Below are 22,175 nucleotides of genomic sequence, written 5' to 3' on the forward strand. Positions count from 1 at the left end.
GATTGAGAATCAACATGCTATTTCCTGCTCTCAAGGTGTTCATATTTTGCTGAGCAGATGGGATGTTTTGAATCCCTAGTACTTAGCATAGTACCTGGCACCTAGTAAGGATTTAACAAATGCTTGTTTGGTTGACTTCTTATATGAAGGAGATCAAAGGAGAGATCCAGGAAAAAAATTCTCTAGAATAGTTAAGGAAGGAAAGAATATCTTTAGTTGCAGGTATCAGAAATGACTTCCCAGAGAAGCCTGGTACTAAATAAAGAGAAGTTCTGACAAATAACAGGAAAAGAGGGCAATGTATTCTAGGCACAGACAGCCTGCCTGAATTCATCGAGGCAGAGGATGGCATATTGAATCCAGGGAATGACCAGCTTCAAGGCCTGGAGAAAGTGTGAAGGAATGAAGTGATGTAAAATAAAGTTGTAAGACGCTATACCAAGTGCTGTGAGTAATAAGAGACATAGTCTCTTCCCTCAAGAAACTTATTGTCCGTAGTTGAGGAAATAAGATAAGGACACTTGAAAAGTTGAATAACAACTTGAGATAATATGACAAGTGATAGGACAGAGTAATTGTTGCAAAATGTCCAATGAGTGGTATAGAAAGTAAGCACTGTAGTAATTCAGAGAAGAGAGAGATCACATTGATCAGCTAGAAAGACAGAAGCATAACAATGTCTTGCATTCATATAGAACTTTAAGTTTGGTAAAGTACCTTACAAATATTATCTCATTTTATATTCACAATGACCCTGGAAGATATGCACAATTATTTTCCCAGTTTTATAGATGAGGAAACTATTGTAGGCAGAGGTTAAATGGCCTGCCCAGGGTCACATAGCCAGCAAATGTCTGAGGCTGGATTTGAACTCTTAAGACTTGCTGACTCTAGGTTCAGTCTTCTGTGCAGTTGAGTATCAGCCAGCTGCCTCAAAAACTGATTGGCACTTTGGTTGGTTTGTCCTCTTTATCTGAAATAAGAGTCAGGTCATTCAGTGACTTTAAATGGCCTTTAACCTTTTTTTTTAGTCATAGAGTTTTGTGGGTAGAAGAAACCTTAGAAATGATCTCTAAGAGTAGTATATGCTAAATATCATGTGAGTGTTCAGTCAATCAACAAACATTTATTAAGTTCTTTTAGTAAGTGCCAGCAGACACTTTCCTAGGTGGAGACACACATCCAAAGTAAAGAAATAATCCTTACTTAGAGGAACTTACATTTTAATTGAGATAACAAGTACATGAATGAGTATATGCGGAGAATATCTAAAACAAGATGCAAAGCAGTTAGTTATACATGAGGTAATTTGGGAGGGATGGCAACATGCAGAAGATGGTGCCTAGCCTAAGTCTTGAAGGAAGACAGATTTTCTGTGAGATAAAGCTGTGGAAGAAGGGCATTCAGGTAGGGGTGATAGCTGGGGGAAAAGCACAGAGATGGGAGATTGAAGATTATGTATGAGGAATATCAAGAAGTCCAGCTGGACTGAACTTGGCTGGATCACAGAATGCAGGAGGGGAAGTGATATATAGCAAGGTTGGAAAGATAGATTTGCACATGATTGTTAAGGGCTCTAAAAGTTAAACAGAGATCTATGGATAAGAGAGGTACTCATGTCTGAATAAGAGATAACAGAAAATAAAATTGAAATTTTTGATTATATAAAATTTAAAAGGTTTTGCACAAACCAAACCAATGTCACTAAAATTGGAAGGAAAGTAAATAATGGGGGGGGGGGGTGTGGAGAAATCTATGCATAAAGTTTCTTTGATAAAGTTCTCATATACAAGGAACTGATTCACATTTATAAGAATAAGAGTCATTCTCCAACTGACAAATGGTCAAAGGATATGACCAAGTGGTTAGTTTTCAAAGGAGAAAATCCAAGCTGTCAATAGTCATATGAAAATCACTAATAACTAGAGAAATGCAAATTAAAGTAGTTCTGAGGTTTCACTTTGCACCAATCATATTGACAAAATTGACAAATAAAATGACATACGTTGTAGGGTTGGGATAGCATGCATGTTAATGTACTGTCAGTAGAGCAGTGAATTGGTCCCACTACTCTGGAAAGCATTGTAGAACTCTGTCCAAAAAGTTACTATACTGTATATATCCTTTGACATGAAACACCACTTCTATGTGTATATCCCAAAGAAGTCAAAGAAAGGAAAAGCAACCATATAGACAAAAATATTTATAGCACTTTTTGTGTTGACAAAGAATTGGAAACTAAAGAGGTGCCTATCAGTTGGTGAATGGCTTAGCAAATTATCATATTTGAACGTAATGGGAATACTTTGGTGCTATAAGAAATTAGGAAAGGGATGGGTTTCAGCTAACCTTGGAAAGACTTGCCTGAATCGATTTGGAGTGAAGTGAAAAAAAGTAGGAGAACAATATATACAAGAACAACATTGTGAAGACCTCAAATTTTAAAATATTTAAGAATTTTGATTAATAGAATGACCAACCATGATTCTGGAAGAGCCATAATAAAGCAGACAGTTCACTCTCCCCTAGCCCTCCACCCCCACCCCACCCCTCGCCACAGGAGTATTCTTGATGCAAAATAAGACAGATTTTTAAAAAACATGACTGGCTAATGAGGGCTTTTGTTTGGCTATACATATGTTACAAGGATTTTGCTTTTCTTTTTTTTTTTTCAATGAGGGAGAGAGGTGAAAGAGAGAAGATTGTTAATGGAAAAAATTAAATTATAAAAGGAAAACTAAATAGAGTTTTTATTTGATCCTAAAGGCAATAGGAAACCATTTAAATTGATTGAGCAGAGGCATGACATGGTTAGACCTAATGAAAATGACTCTGGTGGCAGTATGTAGGAAGGAACTTGAGGCAGGAAGACCAGTTAGAAGGATTTTGGCAATTCTAGAGAAGAGACGATGAGGACCTCACCTGAGATGCTAGTTTTCTGAGTAGAGGGAAGGGATCAGATGTGAGAGACGTTGGGAAAGTAGAAGAGTGACATTTTGGAAGTTGATTGAGTAAACTGCAAGAGAAAGAGAGAGAGTAAGCAGCTAAGGATATGCTTAGGTTTTGAAGGTGGGAGACTGGAAGAATGGTGGGATCTTCAATAGAAACTGGGAAGTTTGGAAGATGGAGGGTTTGGCCAGAAAGATGATGAGGCCATTTTTTGACAAGTTGAGTTTGAGATGTCTTTGGGAAATGTACAATAGGTGATTGTTAATCTAGCTTGGGATCTCAGAAGAGAGACTAGGGCTGGTTATGTCAGTTTGTGAATTATCTGTGTAGAGATGGGAATAAATCCTTTGGGAGCTGGGAAGATAACCAAAATGAGAGAGAAGAGAGAAAAGTTTCCAGGACAGAACCTTGGGGAACAGTTAATGTGTGTGATGAATTGTTGACTAGTAAAGGAGATGACAAAGAAGTGATCAGGTGGATAGAAGGAGAATCAGAAGAGATTAGTCCCTTGAAGACCCAAAGAGGAGAGAGTATTCAGGAGGAAAGGATGGTCCACAGTAGCTGATGCAGCAGAGAGGAGCAGAAAGGATGGGAACAGAGAAAAGACCATCAGATGTGATGATTAAGATAGTACTGGTAACTCTGGAGAATAATGATATAAATATATTAATAAGGGTTCAGAAGGCAGGGCTTAGGGCAGCCAGAAAAGGTCCTACATTGTTGGGGTTTGAATTTGAACTTGAACTCAAAGAGTGGACAGAGTTTAGGTGGAAAGCAATGGAGAAGACCCATCAGGGTTATAGGAGTAATGCGAGCTAAGGCCTGCTGTGTACTCAAATCCAATCTAATCCAATCCAACAAACATTCATTAAGCACTTACCATTTAAGTGTTAACTTCTGGCAGTTAGGTGCTACATTGGATAGAGTGCAGGACCTGCAGTCAGGAAGACTCCTCTTCCTGAGTTCAACTCTGGCCTCAGACACTTACTAGCTATGTGACCATGATCAAGTCACTTAGCCCTGTTTGTCTCAGTTTCTTCCTCTGTAAAATGAGCTAGAGAAGGAAATGGCAAACGACTGCAGTATCTCTGCCAAGAAAACCCCAAATGGGATCACAAAGAGTTAAACACAACTGAGAAAGGATAGTGAGGTATCATTTCTTGATTATCATCACAGGTTTTGGGGATAGAGAGACAAAAACAATGACAAAACAGCCTTTGTTCTCAATAAGTTTTACCATTCTTCTGGAGGCAATGAAGAGTCCAACATGGACGGAGCCAATGGACTGCACACACATGCACACACATGTACATGTGTGTATATATATACACATACATAAAAACACATGCATACACCTGTGTTTATGTGTGTGTGTGTATGTGTGTATAGCTGAAGAGTGAGACATAAGGCAGAAGTAGAAGTAAGGTTAGATGGCAGAGGACCTTGAATGCCAGACAGAGGTGCTTGGCTACTGAAGGTCTAGAGGACACATTGAAGGTTTTGGAATGGAGTATGATAGTTGCAAAATGGTATTTTAGAAGATTAACTGATATGTAGGATAAGTTATATGGTAGATAAGAAAAGACCTTACGCTGCATCCATCAATCCCTTCTGTTTCCAAGGATACTTTTTCAAAAAGGAAGTAGTAGATCAGAGGTAGTGTCAAGTCTCATAAATGCCCATGACCTGCAGCAAGTATAAGTCCTTGTTCTTTAAAATAGCCAGTCCACATTATTTTCTAACCAAGAAGGAAAGTGACGAGTCCTGAGTCCAGTTAGAGGTAATGAGCATCTAGGTCCTGGTGACAGAAGGCTGAGAGAGGAGGAAACAGAAGAGAATGCTAGCCACATTTGCTCCATTGGATCAGTTGTTTGTGCTTCTAGTACTTAGATGAGTAATACTGGGTACCTAAGACATGAAATATGTTGGCAGCCCAGTAAGTAATTAACACCCCATATGTCATTCCCTGGACTTGCTTTGGATGGTAGAAAACCACGGTGTACTTTTGGATAACAGAGTTCATTTCTCTGGCATTTTTTAGCTCTTCCAAGCAAAGCCAATTAGGGTTTTGTTTTGTTTTGTTTTGTTTGTAGCTTATTTGTTTGCCTTGGAGCCAGATGTACAGCCAACAACCAGTTCTGCAAAAACTCAGATACAAATTCCAGAGCCAGAGGAAGCAAATATTATGATTGGCAGGAACTTTGGTGGCCTGGTTGTGTTGGGGGTCTTTGCTCACAGTGGGTTGTTGGATCTTTGCTGCAGAGTTACTCGGTGGTACTGACTTTTTGCTGAGCTTTGAGTTTACTCCACTACCACCCTCTGCTCCCCTAATAGCCTCTTAGTATTTGTAGAGGGCTTTTCTTTCCTAATGATTTTCTTGTCCATTATTTCATGTGATCTTCACAATACTCATGGAAGTGGATAGAGAGAGTATTGTACCCATTTTTAGGCAAGAAGGACAAGGCCTCAAGAAGCCCTATTTCTCTGCTTTCGCCTATGAGGGTCACAGGGCACCTCAGTGGCTGAGCCAGGACCCAGTTCTCTTGGTCTGGTGCTTTTTATTCTGCACCATGTTTATTGAGCAGGGCACAGGTATTATTGGAAATGGAACAACTTGACTTTGAGAAGGTCTGACTCTTCTCAGATACTTTTTTTTCTAGATTCCTAAGACAAGTAAATCAGTGGTGGAGGAAGGAATGACTTCACTCATCTTACATCTTGACTGACTTTTTATGAAGAAAGAGAGAAAGTAGCTTCTTCTCTAAGCTTAACTGTACTCTTTCCCTGCCTTCATTTTGTTCCCTAATGCCCTACAAGGAGAAGAACCATGTGGCATCCTTTTGCCCAGCCTCTTGCATGGAGCCTTCCCTGACTTACTCTGATGTATTCTGCTGGGGGTACAATGGATAATGCTAGACTTGGAGTCAGGAAGACCCAGATGCTTGCTAGCTATATGACCCTAGGAAGCTCATTTAACCTGTCCGCCTCAGTTTAATCATTTGTTCAATGGGGATCATAATAGCCCCTGCTTCACAGGGCTGTTGTAAGGATAAAATGAGATAACAGGTAGAAAGCACTTTGCAAAACTGAAAACACTATAAGATCCTCAATTATTGCTATTATTACTCCACATCGATCTCTTTCTCACCATTCACTCCCTTCTAAGTCTACAATGTGATGAAAATACTTTCTTGAAAGTTAACAATTCTTATCTGTTAAATCCAGTGGCCAATTCTCATCCTCTGATTTTTCTCTACTTTTTGACATTGTTGGAATTCCACCTTGTCGCATACATTTTCTTTCTTTAGCTTCTGGGATATGCTCTGCTTTTCCTGCCTGTCTCACTCCTACTCATCTAGTTCTCCATCCTTCTTCTACCCTTGAAGTGTGAATCCCATGACTCTATCCTGAAAACTCTTCTCTTCTTGATCTGTAGCCTTATATATCTGTAGTAATAAATGATTGACTATTAAAGGAGATGACAAAGGAGCAACCAGACAGAGGGAAGATCCAGAGATAGAGGGAAGATCCAGAGAGGAGAGAATGAAAATATTGGGGTAGGGGGTTTGGGGGGAAGGGACAAGGAAAGTTTCATGGAAGAGGCAACAGCTAAATGGTGCAGTGAGTGGATAGAGTGCTGGGCTTTGAGTCTGAAAGACCCAACTTCAAATATGGCCTTAAACACTTCCTAGCTGTGTGACCTTGGGCAACACATTTAACCTCTGTTTGTCTCAATATCTTTAACTGTAAAATGGGCATAATTGCACCCCCTCCCAGGGTTATTATGAGTCTCAAATAATATAATGTTTGTAAAATACTTAGCCTTATAAAATAAGTAACTCCAGAGAGTGATAGAATAATATAATATTAAGAGTTCAGAAGGCAGGGCTGGGACAATCAGGGAAGGCCCTAAATTGCTGGAATTTAAATTTGAAGAGCAGGTAGAACTTTGATGGGAAGGAAAAGGGTGAACATTTCAGGGTTCGGGGTGATATGATGAGCTCCTAGAGCTCTGTTATTTCAATGTAGATGACTACCAGATTTGTACATCCAGCCCAGTCTTTCTCCTGAACTCTGGTCCTGCATTAAGCAGCTGTCCATTGCTAATCTCCATAGGCACTTCCAATTCATCATGTTCGAAATTGAAGTCTTTGTCTTCCCCCTTAAACCTGCTTTCCTCCAGACTTTCTTGTTTGTGTTGAGGGCACACACTGCCATCTGCCCAGTCATTTGGGTTTATAGGCTCAGGGTTAATTATGATTCTTCTTCCCTCTTCCTCACCTCCCATGTTTAATCAATTACTAAGTCTTGTTAATTCTATCTTCACAACATGCTTTGGATCTAGCCCGTTCTCTTCACTCACATCACTATTGTGATAGTGTAGATGAACAGACTATTATAATAATCTCCTATCTGATCTCTTTCTCCAATTCATTCTTTACGCTCCTGCCGAAATAATCTTCCTAAGTCATAGGTCTGACTGTGTCATTCAGCTCTGCTAAAAAAATTTTAAAAAGAACGCTAAGGGGTACATTATTTTCTCTAAGATAAAATACAAACTCTTCAGCTTGTCCTTTTGGACCTCTGGCCCTAACCTGCCTTTCCAACCTTATTCCGTGTTACCCATTTTAATGAACTCTATCTCTCAGGGACTGGACATGCCATCTCCTACCTCTGTACAAGCTTCCCCCAACCCCTTACTCACTCTGCCTGGAATACGGCGACTTGGTTGTCTCTGCCTCTCAGAATCTTTATCTTCCTATGAGAGTCACATAATAATAGTAACAATGCTTCTCCTGATGAGATCGCTAGCATTTATATAATGCCTTCCTTCTATGTGCCAGGCGTTGTGCTAAGCGCTTTACAAATATCATCTTATTTGATCCTCACAGTAACCCTGAGAGGTAGATGCCATTATTATGCCCATTTTACAGTTGAAGAAATTGAAGCAAACAGAGCTTAAATGTATTAATTACTCAAGATCACACAGCTAGGAGATGTTTGAGGCCACATTTGAACTCAGGTCTTTCAGACTCTAGGCCCACGCTCTATCCACTGTAGATCTAGCTGTTAACTCACCTCTCTCATGAAATGTTGCTTTATCTCTCCCTCCCAACTCCCCTTTCCTAACTCATACCCATGGATTAGTGTGCTCTTCCTCCTGAAATTACCTTGTATTTACTTCTCAGAGTATCTTCCCCAGTAGAATACTATATATTTGAGGACAAAGACAATTTTATTTTTGTATCTTTGGTTCTTAACATAATGCCTTGTTCATAATAGGTATTTAGCGAATATTTCTTGAATTGAACAGAATTTTCTGAGATATTTTAGTACTTACTGTCCAAACCACAGAGTAGCTCTTAATTATATATTTAAAATCATAATATAATTATATAATCTAAGAACCGGAAAGGACCTTTAAGGCACTCTAGTTCAGTCTCCAATCCATTCTAAGAATCCATTCTCCAGCATCTCTGTAAGACAATATTTAAGCTTGTGCTTGAATACCGGTAATGATGGTGAGCTCACACTCTCATTCCATTGCTGAATAGCTCTAGTGGTTTAAAAGTGATTGATCTTTGCGTTTTGCCTTTGACAGTTTCTTCTGCATCAATCAGTCATGAGTCTTGCTTCTCCAAATTATAGTTATGTGCATAATTTAATATTATATATTATATATAATTATGTTATCTATACCATATGCTATATTATATATAATTATTATATATAGCCATTATATTACATATTACATATATATGATATATATAATATGATATATATTCCATACAATATAATTATAATTATAAGCTCCTTTGAGTAAGAATTTTGCCATATACTGTTGCCAAGCGTAACAGGAGGATTGAATTTGATGCCAAAGGGGATCTGGGTTTGTACCTGCGATTGATGACTTACCGGTATCACCTCACCTTGGGCAAACCACTTAACCTCCTGATCTGCTAAATGAAGAAATTGGATGCTGTTGTTAATTCATTCAGTGGTGCCTGACTCTTTGTGACCCTATGAACCATAGGAAAAGTTGGATGAGATTGCCTCTCTCATATCTAAAGCCCCAAGTCTGTGATCCTGTGGCTATTTTCTGATTGCTTAACGGATTGACAGGTAAGTGTCCGCCTAGTCTTAAGGTTGGAGGTAAAAGGAAACTGCTATCCTCTTTTACTCGAGAGAATACCGAACATTCTAAGGATTGCAGAGCGGATGCTCTGGAGAGATTTCAGATTCTAGAATCCGGACTGGCTCAGCTCTGACCCTGAGATCCAATTTAAGGCGAACGGGCTGTGATAGACCGCACGAGGCCCCGGGGAGATCTTCGGGTCCAGCTGTCATCAGCTGCCGCATCCCCATTTTTTGGCCATCTGGCTGCCTCGGTGCCTGTCTTTTTAAGAGATCCCAGCCCTCCCTCCTGCAGACATCCCCAGCGCAGGGAGTAGTTGCTTCTCTGCCAGCCCCCGACACAGGTAGCGATGGCATCTTGCAGCATCCCCCCCAGTCCCCGGCTTCCGCAGATGGCCCCAGGGCACCCTGAGCGGGGCCGCTGCTGGCTAGAGCCTGTGATGTGTCGTGGGTCAGCCCATGCTGCTTGTGCCATCCGCTTGTTGCGCCGCATCAGGGACCAGGAACACACCCAGTTCTAGTCCCCATCTGTTGCAGTCGTGCGGCAGCGTTGGCATTGAGTAGCAGCCGAACCTTAGAACCTGCTCGTACCCAGGAAGGGGGGTGGGTCGGAAAACCCCTTCTCTGATGGACCTTTCAGGAGAGGCAGAAGGATTTCTCAGAGCCGTGAGTGCTGTTTATTTTCCATTTCTAGTGTTTTGTCATTTGGCCTTTTTTTCTTTTTCTTTTTTTTTTTTTTAAGCGATCATCACTTATTTTTGTTAGCGTTCGGGAAGAGGAAATGTGCTGCATGGTTTGGGGCTGAGGAAGCCAGCCTTCTAGGAGCTTAGATGTAGAATGCTTGGTGGTTGCGCATTCTGATTCCTCTCCATCCACCCCCCTCCCCATGATGTTTTTGTTTCTTCTGCGTGCAAGGCTGACACTGAGTTGTTTTGATATCTGGGACCTCTTACTAGGGCAGATCTCCCAAGGTTGAATAAATTGTCCCTGTTCCCTCTTGGGACTATATGATTTTTTTCCCCTTACGTAACTTTTGCCTTGAAGATTTAAGAAAAGATTAGTCAGTGGGAGTTGGGGGGGGGGGCACAAAGTGCATATATGAAGAGGACGTGGGTGGGATTATTTAATTTCTCCTCCTGTAGTCTGTTTGGGTTATACCTTTCCTTATAGCAGAAGCTTGTATGGACATGGCTCTAGCTATCACTCATACAGGTGCTCCATACTGCTTTACACCCCTCCCCCTCCTTTTCTTTCCATCCCACCTCGATTTAATGTAAAGTTTCTTCACTGACATTTTCCCCCAGTATGTATTTGGTGTCCCTTCCCATCCTTCAATCCTGCTCTTTGAGACTGAAATTCCTCCAGAATATGGTCAAGGGAGCCTGAAAGGATTTGAGGAAAGCTTGGTGACAACCTGTATCACCTATTTCCATTCTCTTTCTGGGTTGCCTTACTGACCAAGCATCACTCTGGTAAATTGGCTCTTTTCTGAATTTTCCCAGAAGATCTGGCTCCATAACGTGGACCTGTTGCATATACAACATGTAGAGAGAGTCTTGAGGGAGAAAGAGAAAACGAAAATGAAATTCCCCTCTCTATTCCCCTCTCTCTCCCCCGCCAAGTAAACAGAGTTCAGATTATTCCAACATACCACACTTTCTGTTTGATCTGTGGTAAGGGATAGACAGTGGCCCAGAAAAATGATCAGAATCCCAGGAACTGTTATTAATTAGCGTTAAAACGGTGGCGTATCTTGTGGTATTGTAAGCACTGGATAAGAGTCAGGAATTCTGTGTTTTCGTATTTGCCCTGACTCTAATTTTGTATGTTGTATATTTGCATACATTTGCATATATTTGTGTATTAGGTGCTGTAACCAATTTGGGCCTCATTTTCTTCCTATGTAGCATGAGAAGGGAGAGACTAGATGATCACTAAGGTCTAGTCTAGCCTTCATTGTCTGTGATTCACAATAGTGATGCATTTATATAGTATTTTTAAGGTTCACAAAGCACTTCACAAATGTTATCTCATCTTATCCTCATGACAACCTTGGGAGGTAAATTTTATGATTATCTTCATTTTACAGATGAGGAAACTGAGGCAGACAATGATTTTTTTTTTGGGGGGGGGGATTCAGGGTTACATAGCTAGTAAGTGTTGGAGACTGGAATTGAACTGAGGTTCTCCTGACTCTTATGTCCAGTGCTCTATCCACTGTGCTACCCAGCTGTCCCTCAAATATATTTAATTAAGCAGCTACCATGTTTTTCCCTGGCTGTCCTAGGATGTAATTCTGTGGGCCAGCATCACTCTAGTGAATTATCTCTTTTTCTGAATTCTCTCAGAAGATCTAACTCCACAACATATACTTATTACATATTTAACTTATGGTGAGAACCTTGAGCTTGTGATAGTATGCTGCCCTTAAGGAGTTTATAACCTATTTGGTGAGGTAAGACTAACATAAACAAAATTTTTAAGGGAAAAAATACAAAGCTATATAGTATCAAATATCAGTTTGTATGTTATATGCTATTATGTGCTTTAGGACAAAGATGTCAAATATGTGTGGAACACTTCTCAGTGTTTCTTCCCCCACCATCAGATTAAAATTGGAATATATTTAAGAAAATAAAAATACAGTGTACCATAGATAATGTTAATTTGTGGTTTTTCTAGGTCAGTATGTGGCCTGAAGGGATTCTTATGGATGGTGTAGTGGTCCCTTTTCTATTTGAATTTGAGACCACTGCTTTAGTAAATCAGAAAAAAAGAAAATTTAAAGTAGTCTGGAATAGTTGGGGAAGGCTATGTAGAGGAGGTGGGATGTGGGCTGGGTTCATAGAATTTAGGATGTTCAAATTAGAAAGGACCTTAGCAGACATCTGTTCCAAATCATTAATTGTATAAATAAGGGAACTGAATTCTCAGGACTTAGCTAAGTCAGTATGAGCATAAGAGCCAGGGCTTGAACCTGGGCTGCCTGACCACCAGCATAGTGCTCATTTTAATGGGCTTAAGCTCTGTATGCTTTTTATTTTTTAAATTAGCCTGGTTCTAAATTCACTTGATTATACTCTGACCTAGTTCACATGCCACTATCTAAGCTGTAGGTTAATATGAGAGAGAGACACAGACATAGAGACATAGACAGACAGACGCACACACACACACACACACACACACACACTCAGTCAGAGATGCTTTGTGGAAATACAAATGTACCATCTCCATAGCATTCCCCTGATCTATAGTCAAGTAACTTTGTCCAAAAAAAAAAAAAGATAGTGAACCATGAGCAGAGACAGAATCAGAAATCCTGGTACCCAGGGTAAAATTGGAGGGGAGAAGAGAGAGATGTGGAGGAAAGTCCTCTAGGCCATACCCACACAAGGTTGGAGAAATGGGTGGCTGAGAAGACAATTTGCTTCCATTGGGACAGTTTCACTTGGCAACTCCCTGGAGGAGCTGGAGATGAGGAGAGCATCAGGCAGGGGGTATAGGAATGGGACAAGAAAGAGGGCGGGTAGACCCCTGAAGAATGGTGGGACAATTTTGGTAGAGTCATAATAAGGATCTCGGAAATGCCCGGTAGGAGGAGTTGGCAGTGTGAAAGACAGTTTATCCCTTTGGGTGCAGTCCTGCAGATAAATACTTGGGTAGAGTCAAAGAGTAAGGGATTGCTGGGGGTGGGGGTGGGTAGTGGAGCTTAGCTATTCACAGGGGCAGTGAAATATCCTTGTGATGTACTCAACCCAAACATCCCTTCAGAAAGGGATGGGTCATGGCAGTGGAGTGGGACCCTAACATAATGCATAGGTGTGCATCACCCAGAAGATCTTTAAGGACAGGCAGGCGGAAGTGACCCCACATCAGCTTGGTATCCTGGATCAAAGTTACAGCTGCTCCTCCCTAGTTTCTTCTGTCTTTCATTGTACAGATACCAGATAGCAGGTATTCTGATAAAATTCCTCTCTAGATTTCTAATTTGATTAAGGAGGAAAACCTAGGGGAAGATGATTCATTTCATTTCAGTCCTGTTCGTCTATTAAGTAAAATCTGTCATATTTGAGCCTGTTTGCTGGTGCCTGCCTGACTGATCTCTTTATATGGTTCTACTGCATAGTTCTCCTGAGAAAGGTCACCCTGCTGAGTATTTGTTTAATCTGATAAGTATTCTTTTAATCTTCATAAATTCCTTTTTTGATTCCTTCGGGGAATCTATGGGGCTTAGGAAGGAGGGGGTTGAAGGAGAAGAACCCCCCCAAAAAATAACAAAGTCAGATTTTTGTTTTCTTTGTGGTCTGATTTGCTTTGTAGTCAAGGTAAGCAGGACTAAGATTTTATTGCTTAATGCATGTTTTTAAGAGAGTCCTCCATCTGCCTTGATAATTAGAGCTCTAACTCATTAGTCACGGTATGTGAAGACAAGACGTGTGCAGGTTCCACTAAACAACATAACACCCATATTAAAATAACATGAGGGGCTGTCCAAACAACCTTCATCAGTATCCAGTAGCTTTACTAAAATGGAACCTTTCCTGATCCCCCTTATCCCAAGGGAAGGCACATGATGACCTTATTCTGCACCTGTCCAAAGCACTTAGCACAGGATGTTGTATGTTTTATGGTTATCTATGTACTTATCTAATTCTCCCGTTAGGCTGTAAGCTCCTTGAGAGCAGAGATCTTTCTTATCTATTTTTTTTCTCTCCTCAAGGGCATAGTTTGTGGTCCATACAACTGATGTTGAATTAAATTGAATCCTTTCACCGCAGTATTTGGAGTTGGGTAGCATGCTGTTTCCTTCACCAGACAGCACAATCTGTATCCTCTGACCATAGAGGGAGTTTGAAGAGCTGCCTTGATTGTTAACTGGAGCTCCAGAGAGCCCCAATTTAAGGAGTAGGACTAGAGGTGGAAACAGTTTGATTATAGGCAGGTTCTCCTTTAATTGGGGGAGACACTATCATTATATAAATCCCTAGAAGATTAAGGCTTTCTTGTTCTTGAGGAGTTCTGTACACAGCGAAACTATACTAGTGGGGGACCTCAACCTCCCTCTCTCAAAACTAGATAAATCTAACCATAAAATAAATAAGAAAGAGATGAATAGAATTTTAGAAAAAATAGATATGATAGACCTCTGGAGAGAAGTTCTATACAAATCCACTAAGTCTTATTATTGGGATTTCTCTCTCTCTGTTTTCCTCTAAGTTCAGTGGTTGACTTCTTGCCCTTTCCCACCAGTGTTTGTAAGACTTCTCTTTGCTTCTTTATCATCCTCATACCTCCTTCTTACTGGCAGGGGAATTCTTTAGGGAACCTCTTGAGTTCCCATGGGACTTGTTGCCTTGTTTTTTCTCTTGAAGAACAGGTGGCGTTGCCATGCTTTACCAGTAAGAGTCTTTCATATGTTGGAACAATGAAGGTTTAATAGCGAAGGTGGAACTACTCAGCCTGGCATTCGCTTTCTGCAATCTGCCCCTGCCCTACATATTAAAACTGATCCCTCTCTACTCCAAGCTTCTGCTCTAGTGAAGATGTAGTCTTCTTTCTATTGTGTATATAGTTCCATGCCCTTGATAATGTGAGGAGTCCTGGCCAAAGTCCTTCCTCTCCTCCACTCCAAGCCCTCTAGATCTTCAATGCCCAGTTCAAATCCTACCTTATTTTCCAGCCTCCTAGGACTTTTCCAGTGTCCCCCAATTTCTTGTTTTCTCTGAACAGTTTTTGTAGTCTGTATGATCTAACCATGGATTATCTGTTGTCATTCCTGTATTGGGATCATAGGCTCTTAGAGTTGGAAGGAACCTCAGTCTAATGCCTTCATTTTATAGATGAGGAAAATGAGATTCAGAACAGTGAAGTGATTTGTTCCAGGTCACACAGGCAGAATTTGAACTCAGGCTTTACTGACTCTGAATCCAGTGTTGTACAACTCAACAAATATTATTATTATATTATTATATAATTATATAATATATTATTATATTATTATAATATTAAATATTATATTATTATTAAGCACCAGCTATGTACCAGGCATGTTCTATGTGCTTTGTGTCCAAGGTCACATAGGTAGTAAGCTGCAGAACTAGGATTTGAACTTGGACTTACTGACTGAATCCAGTGCTGTGTGATTCAGCAAACATTTATTAAGTTCCAACTGTGTACCAGGCACATGCTATGTGCTATGGGTACAAAGAAAATAATTAGAGTTGTCATCACCCTCAAGCAGCTTATATTTTAGTGAATGGTGATATCTCATCTGTTCTTTAGTTGTTTCCCCAAGGTCAAGGAGGGCTTCTGTATACTGCATAGTTATCCACCATAGACTTTGACAATGTTAGCTATTTCATGGATACTTATTGGCATGTTAAACTGTAGCCTTAAAAATCCCTTAGGTTTGGACTTCATGTTAACAGTAGTACAAATTAGTTCTCTATGTAAATAATTTGTGCACTCAAAATTCAGATATAGTTTTCGTGAAATAAGGGTTATCCGTGCATAATACAGACAGGGCATCCTTGGCACATAGGCAGTATGCAAGACAGTTTTCAAATTTCAGTGTTAGCGGTAGGCAAAGTTTGTTTCTTGCTGTCTTTTCTTTATTTCTGTCATTTGAAGGTAACCACCTCCCCATACAGCCTGTTCCTCCCCCTTCCCCAAAGTCATTCTTGCTTCTAAATTACATTTTCCTCAAGACCCCATTCCTTCTATATGGAAGATGTCCCTTAGGTGGCACGAAATTAATGTATTTGGCTATTGAAGTATAAATGATGTAACCCCCCTCCCCCTGCTCTGGGCTCATTTCTTCGACTCCCATTCTCATTGGAAGCTTGGGTCCTTTGAGAATAGGTGGCTATTTCTTCTCACAGGGACTTATTAGGGGTAATTGGGGAGGGATTACCCTCCCTATACCAGGAGCAGGTAACAAGGGGATTCTAGTATTTTCCCCAGGACCCTCCATCCTGTGCACTCACCATTATCAGTCAGTCAGTATAACTCAATTAGCTTTTACAAATTCAGTTTAGTTAAAAAAGGTATTGCAAGAATGGTCATTATAAAACTTTCTCCCCAAATTGGGAATATTTTCTCTCCCTGTACCACACAAGAAGAGAGTGGACTCAGACTTAAAAGTGTGGTGGTAGTGAGGTACAGACATAGAAAACAAATGTAGCAAATACCTCCTGACTCTTGGACCAGAGTATCCCTTGTGGAGTCCTCGTGAATTTCCTCTTAAGTGTAGATTTCAAGCAAGCTCCAAGTGTTGACATAGTTCTAGCTTTCACAGGCAGCGTCTCCCTCTGTCACAAGGAGTCACCATCCTTGGGGAACCATCTTTCCGCCTCCATCTTTAGCTACTTCCTCTGTCATTGACCATTCCCACCCTGACTACTCTGCTTCTAACAGTATACTCCCATTTAATTCATCTAAGGTTAAAAACGAATAAACACAAGAGAAAAGTCCACAGATGCAGTATTAGCATAACTCTCTGGGCGTAGACTGACTGTTCTCTCCTCCACCCAGTGGCACATGGCAGTATTGCCTTGCTCACCAGGAAGGAGAAGAAGCAAAAGGGCCAATAGAGGGGGGTAGATGACACCTTTTGTATATACACTTAGTTCCTGCTTAGCAAGGATCAATAGTCCTTCTGGCTCCTAATTCAACCAGAAGACTTCTTTATCATAGTACAACCCCAAAATCACTCATGAGCAAGCCATTCTGAAGGGTGTCAAGCCTCTACACATACATGAATTGGAAAGAAGCAAAGACTGTCTTCATATGCTTTAAGTCCTGAAACCAGTCAGGCCTTTTTCTGCCTGAGCTCTTATGGACTGACCAGTCCCCCATTACACTAGGTTTAATCCTACCAAGGAATATTTGCCTTTTCGAAGAGGAGTTTCTTAATAAGCAAAGTAAATTTTAGGGAGGATGTGTGCTTCCTTATTGAGCCCCCTGAAAGATTTCCAGTGCTAGCTGTAATAGCAAATTTAACTCAAAATATAGATGAAAAACATCATAGTGGGAAAAGGTATTTTCTGAATTTAAAAAATAAGTTAAACAAGGAAATTATTTTTTAAAAGGAATTTCAGAAAACTTGGTGGGGCTTTCCCATTTTTGCAGCTCCATTAACTAACAACAAGTTTTTAACCGTAAATCCAAAATTGTCCAGTCCTGTAAACAACGTGGGATTAGGTCACATTCTAAATCACATTTTCATAGCTGAGCAGAAGTGAAATTTTTGTGGTAGAATCCGGACGTTCCAGATGACCCCAAGGCACTGCCAGAAAGACTGGTCAGTACCAGGGTTTAAAAGTGGAGCATTTTGGATCTGCTGGGCTAAAAAATACATTGAAATGGCTAAGAGGAGTCTGATAGCCAGTATTTCTGGGTGTGGTCATATGATTCAGGAAATGAAATCGAAAAAGCCTCATGATCTCATTTGACCATAGTTTCTGTTTGTTACCTGAAATTCAGAGAGTAGAATGATGCTTCTTTTTTTTTTAAGCACTCATTTTTCAGACAAGGAAAACATTTGTTGTTCAGTTATATACGACTCCTCATGACCCCACGGGCCATACTGTCTATGGAGTTTCTTGGCAAAGATACTGGAGTGGTTTGCATTTGCTATTCCAGTGGATTAAGACAAACAGGAATTAGTGATTTGCCTAGGGTCATACAGCTAGTAAGTTATCTGAGGTTGTATTTGAACTCAAATCTTCTGCCTTTGGGTCCAGTGCTGTATTCTCTGAGGGTTGAAGAGGGTAAGAGACTCAGGTTTTCCTGGCTTAAGGAACAGCACTCTCCTGTGTTATGCTATCTCTCACACATGCCTAGGACGTTAGAAAGAATCCTGGCTATGGATTGAAAAGACTGTGATTTAACTCCTAACTTTTCTGCTGCAAGTGTGATGTTGGGCAAGGCACCTCACCTCTCCTCATCTGTAAAAAGAGAGTATTAAACTAGATAAATTGGAAGATCCCTTCTACCTCCAGATCTATTGTTCTGTGATAACATCAAACTGGTTTCAGGGGTTGAGTCTAAAAAACAACATGGAACGGACAATGGTCTAGGTACAGGAATAATTTAGCCTAATCATCTATGTCTTCTGAGTTTGTCTGCAGTTCCAGACCATAAAAATTCATGTTCAGAGTAACCATCTCAATCAGTTTTGTTAACTGGACTCGTCATATTTTACAAAGCAGGAAAATGGCTTCTTGTGTTTTAGAAATATGTTTGTTCGGTCTTAAAGTTTAGGAATTGGGGCAAAGGGAGCCTGGGGAATTCTGACTTGTTCTCAGCTAAGCAAAAATTAAACTTACCAGATCTTTCTTGTATTCGATTGGGGAAAGTTCCTGCTGCCCCCAGTATTTTCCATTTATTGTATTAATTTTAATACTTCAATTTCTTAACATTGTTGGTGTCATAGGATCAACTGGACAGGGGTTTTTAACCATTTTGGTATTACGAACCCCTTTCGTGGTCTGATGAAACCTATGAGTGTCTTCTCAGAATGTTTTTAAGTAAATAAGATGAAGGACATGGGGCTACAAATGAAACCAATTATATTGAAATATAGTTATTAAAATATGTTAAAAACAAGTTTATAGACTCCAGATTAAGATCCCTTTAGCATCTTATCACATAAAGATCTTCTAGTCTGTCCCCCACCATTTAAATAGTTTGTTCCGTATAAATGAATTTTTTCAGATAACTAAAGCTTGCCCTGTAAACAAAGAAACTGTATTACTGTAACCTACTATTTGATGTAAATCCTTTGGGGGGAGGAGGAGGTCAAGGTAATCAAATTAAGTGACTTGCCCGGGGTCACATAGCTAGCTTGTACTTGTCAAGTGTCTGAGTTGACTATGAACTCAGGTCCTCCTGGCTCCAGATCTTGGCACTCTATCCACTGCACCCCTAGCTGCCCTGAGGTAAATCCTTCTAAAATAAATTACATACTTCTTTTGAAAATAGAGTATACCAAAATTAACTTAACCTGTGCCCTAATGACTCAGGATCTTTGTAGTTGTCAGGAGCAGTACATGGAACTGTTTGCCCTACTTTACTTGACCTTGCTAGGTGGTGCAATAGATCTGGAGTTAGGAAGACCTGAGTTTGAATCCTGCCTCAGATTTCTGCTAGCTTGTGACCCTAGAGAGAACACTTAACCTCTCTTACCTTGAGTTTTTTCAGTTGTAAAATGAAGCAATTGGCCTCTAAGGTCCCTTCAGGCTCATAAATCTCATTTATTTATTTATTTGTCTGTTTTAAATTCTTGGGATAAAACAAACATTTACATAACATAGTAATAGGACCCTTCCTGTTTCTAATAACTCACATTTCTATAGCACTTAAGAGTATCCAAAAGTCTCCCCACAAGAATGCAGTGAGATAGGTTGCGGGATTCAGAGCCAGAAAGGACATTATTGATTATCTAGCCCAACACCCTCATTTTACAAATGTGGGAAACTGAGGCTCACCATAGGGACTTGTTTTAAGTCATACAGGAGGATACCCAAATTCTCTAGTTCCAGATTTAATGCTATGCTTAGTATGTGGTGGTGTCCTACATTATTCTTCTCATCTAGAGACTTGCTCAAAGACTTGTCTGCATCAAATGTCCAGTATCTAGTAACTTAGAATAGAAAGTCTAACCTAGATTTGTTTTCCCCAAGCCCAGTATTCTTTTCAGGTATCTTGCTTTGTATTAATTTAGTATATGGTTTACTTTGCTTATCAGTGCAGGAGTTCTTCTTCCCCACTCCTGGCGTAGAATAAAGGTTCCTCGAAGGCAAGGATGGCTTGGTTTTTTTGGTCTTTTTGTTTTTTATCTTTGTACCCTTAGCACCAAGCACAGGACCTGGAGCGTAGTACCTATTTAATAAATAATGCTTGTAGAATTGGATATCACCCTGCCAACTAAATGCAAGAACTTTGTGGCAGTTGTTTTGGCTTTTTGGAGGCCTTTCTGTAATATTATAATTAGTTGAACTTGCCATATAAGTGACCTTCAGATACCTGGGCTGGATTGTACTTCTTGTTTAAATAGATCTTTTACTCATTTTCTTGTCTCATTTCATCCTCCCGGCAATTCTGAGTGGCCAGGAGAGCACATGTAGTTATTGAAATAACATGTAGTTATTGCAATAACATGTAGTTATTGCCACTTTGTAGAGTGCTTGGTCCTCATTTTGCGGGGATCACATGATGCTGAAGTGTAATAGTCCTTTGTGTGTGGGTCTTCCCCTTAGTACATCTTAAGCTCTTTGAAGGCAGGGCATGCATCACTCATCTTTATATTCCCCCTTATACTTAGTAGATGCTCAATTAATATTGGTTGAATGGATGGATGATTATTCCTGTGTGTCAGATGAGAAAACTGAGGCATAGAGCTGTAAAATGGCACTCTAGAAGTACCCTGCTGGCTTAGTGGCAGAGCCAGGTCTGCAGATTTTTAGACTTCAGTTCTTTCTATTAGACCATACTGCTGAAATGTGGCATATGGTAGTCTATGACTTTCTCATTCCCTTTGGAAAGACATAGTATCATAAAGCACCAGAAACAGGCAGCTGAGATGATCAAGGGAATGGGGTAAGAAACAGAGGGAGTTGGGATGAGGTTAGAAATAGCAGTATATGAAGTGACTGAGATTAGGGCTCATTAGTCTGGAAAGAGGAAGGCTGAAGGTGGACATATAACTAAAGCCTACAGAGGCACACATGTTATGGATTTTGTAAGCACAAACTTGGTCATAAATTTTAGGAATTTTAGGACCATGAGCCCAGAGCTAGGAGGCTGAAAAGAAGCCAACCAAAAAGCAGAAATACTAGAGTACAAAATAAGAATGGGGCGTTTTACTTCCATTTAAAAATGGAAGCAGACTCAAGGACTGTTTAGGAACTCAACTATAAAAGGTAAGTATATTTGGGGGACATATCCTTCACCTTTAGAGGTTTGGCAACGGGAAGGACAACTGAACCTTCCCACAAATAACAGGTGGCCCTATCAGAAATAAAACACAGAGCAAATGGTCTGATCTGGCCTAGAAGTTTTTACATCTTTATTCCTGTTGCTTATTCCATTGGCCAGCCATTCAACCAGCATTTATTTAGCATCTTTGTTGTTGAGTCATTCTTTCTGTTGAGTTCAATTTTTCATGATGCCATTTTGGATTTTCTTGGCAAAGATCCTGGAGTAGTTTGCCCTTTTCTTCTCCAGTTCATTTTACAGATGAAGAAACTGAGGCAAAGAGGGTTAAGTGACTTGTCCAGGGACACACAGCTAGTAAATGTCTAAGGCCAGTTTTGAACTCATGAAAAGAGTCTTCCTGACTTCAGACTGTATCTGACTGGTGCTCTATCTACTGTGTCACATAGCTGCCCCATTTAATACCTTTCATGGTCTATTTTCCCATTAAAAACTATTCTTAGTGTTAAAAGTAGAACTAGCCCTGTGAAAAATTGTAAAGAGGATAAAATCTGTCTTTGGTACCTCCTTTCAGAGTCCCTCTCCTTCAAGTCCCTCCCCCTGCCTTTTTCTGTTCTGTTCCTTCCCATCCTTTCTGGTAGGTCTTACTTTTGGTTAGCTTTCAGGTAACACCCAAAGAGATGTTTACATTTTACTACAAAAGAGTGACAAACCATCAAGACTCAAAGAAATTACTTTCCAATTTGGGAACTTAAGGAGAAAATATTAATACTAATAATGCATGCTATCGATTTAGTTCTTTAAGGCTGACAAAGTACTTTATATTATAACTCATTTGATTCTTATAACAATCCTATAAAGTGAATGCTATTACTACCCCCATTTTACAGATGCTGAAATGATTTATATAAGCTCATATCTCTAGTAAGTGCTGCCTAGGTGTCTATGTACTTATATTCTGCCTAAGATCAGCTCTGATTCAGACCTTGTACATTGCTAAAAGGCTGATCCTAAGAATCCTTTGTACGGAAACTGTGGTGATTGACTGGAGGGAGAGAGAAAGGAGAAGGAGAGAACCCTAGTGAGGTGAACCAAAACCCACTCAGAATTCCATTTCTTCTACCCAGAGCCCTTTACCTCCTCAAGGGACA

At 40.1% G+C, this 22,175-nt stretch overlaps 1 protein-coding gene across 5 annotated transcripts in view; it reads left to right on the forward strand.

Moving 5' to 3' along the window:
- Positions 1–22,175, forward strand: part of PRKAG2 (protein kinase AMP-activated non-catalytic subunit gamma 2) — a 452,122-nt gene that overhangs the window by 103,729 nt on the left and 326,218 nt on the right. Inside the window, exon 1 of one of the 5 annotated variants that reach the window (XM_072652168.1) lies at positions 8,803–9,750. The exons of the other annotated variants lie outside the window; for them this stretch is intronic. Within the exon in view, the coding sequence (XP_072508269.1) occupies positions 9,712–9,750 (39 nt within the window). The 5' untranslated portion in view covers positions 8,803–9,711. Of the gene's footprint in view, positions 1–8,802; positions 9,751–22,175 lie in introns of those variants that run through there. 5 annotated transcript variants of the gene reach the window in all.

The sequence above is a fragment of the Notamacropus eugenii genome, chromosome 3 (assembly GCF_028372415.1).
Source record: "Notamacropus eugenii isolate mMacEug1 chromosome 3, mMacEug1.pri_v2, whole genome shotgun sequence".
Classification (NCBI taxonomy): domain Eukaryota; kingdom Metazoa; phylum Chordata; class Mammalia; order Diprotodontia; family Macropodidae; genus Notamacropus; species Notamacropus eugenii.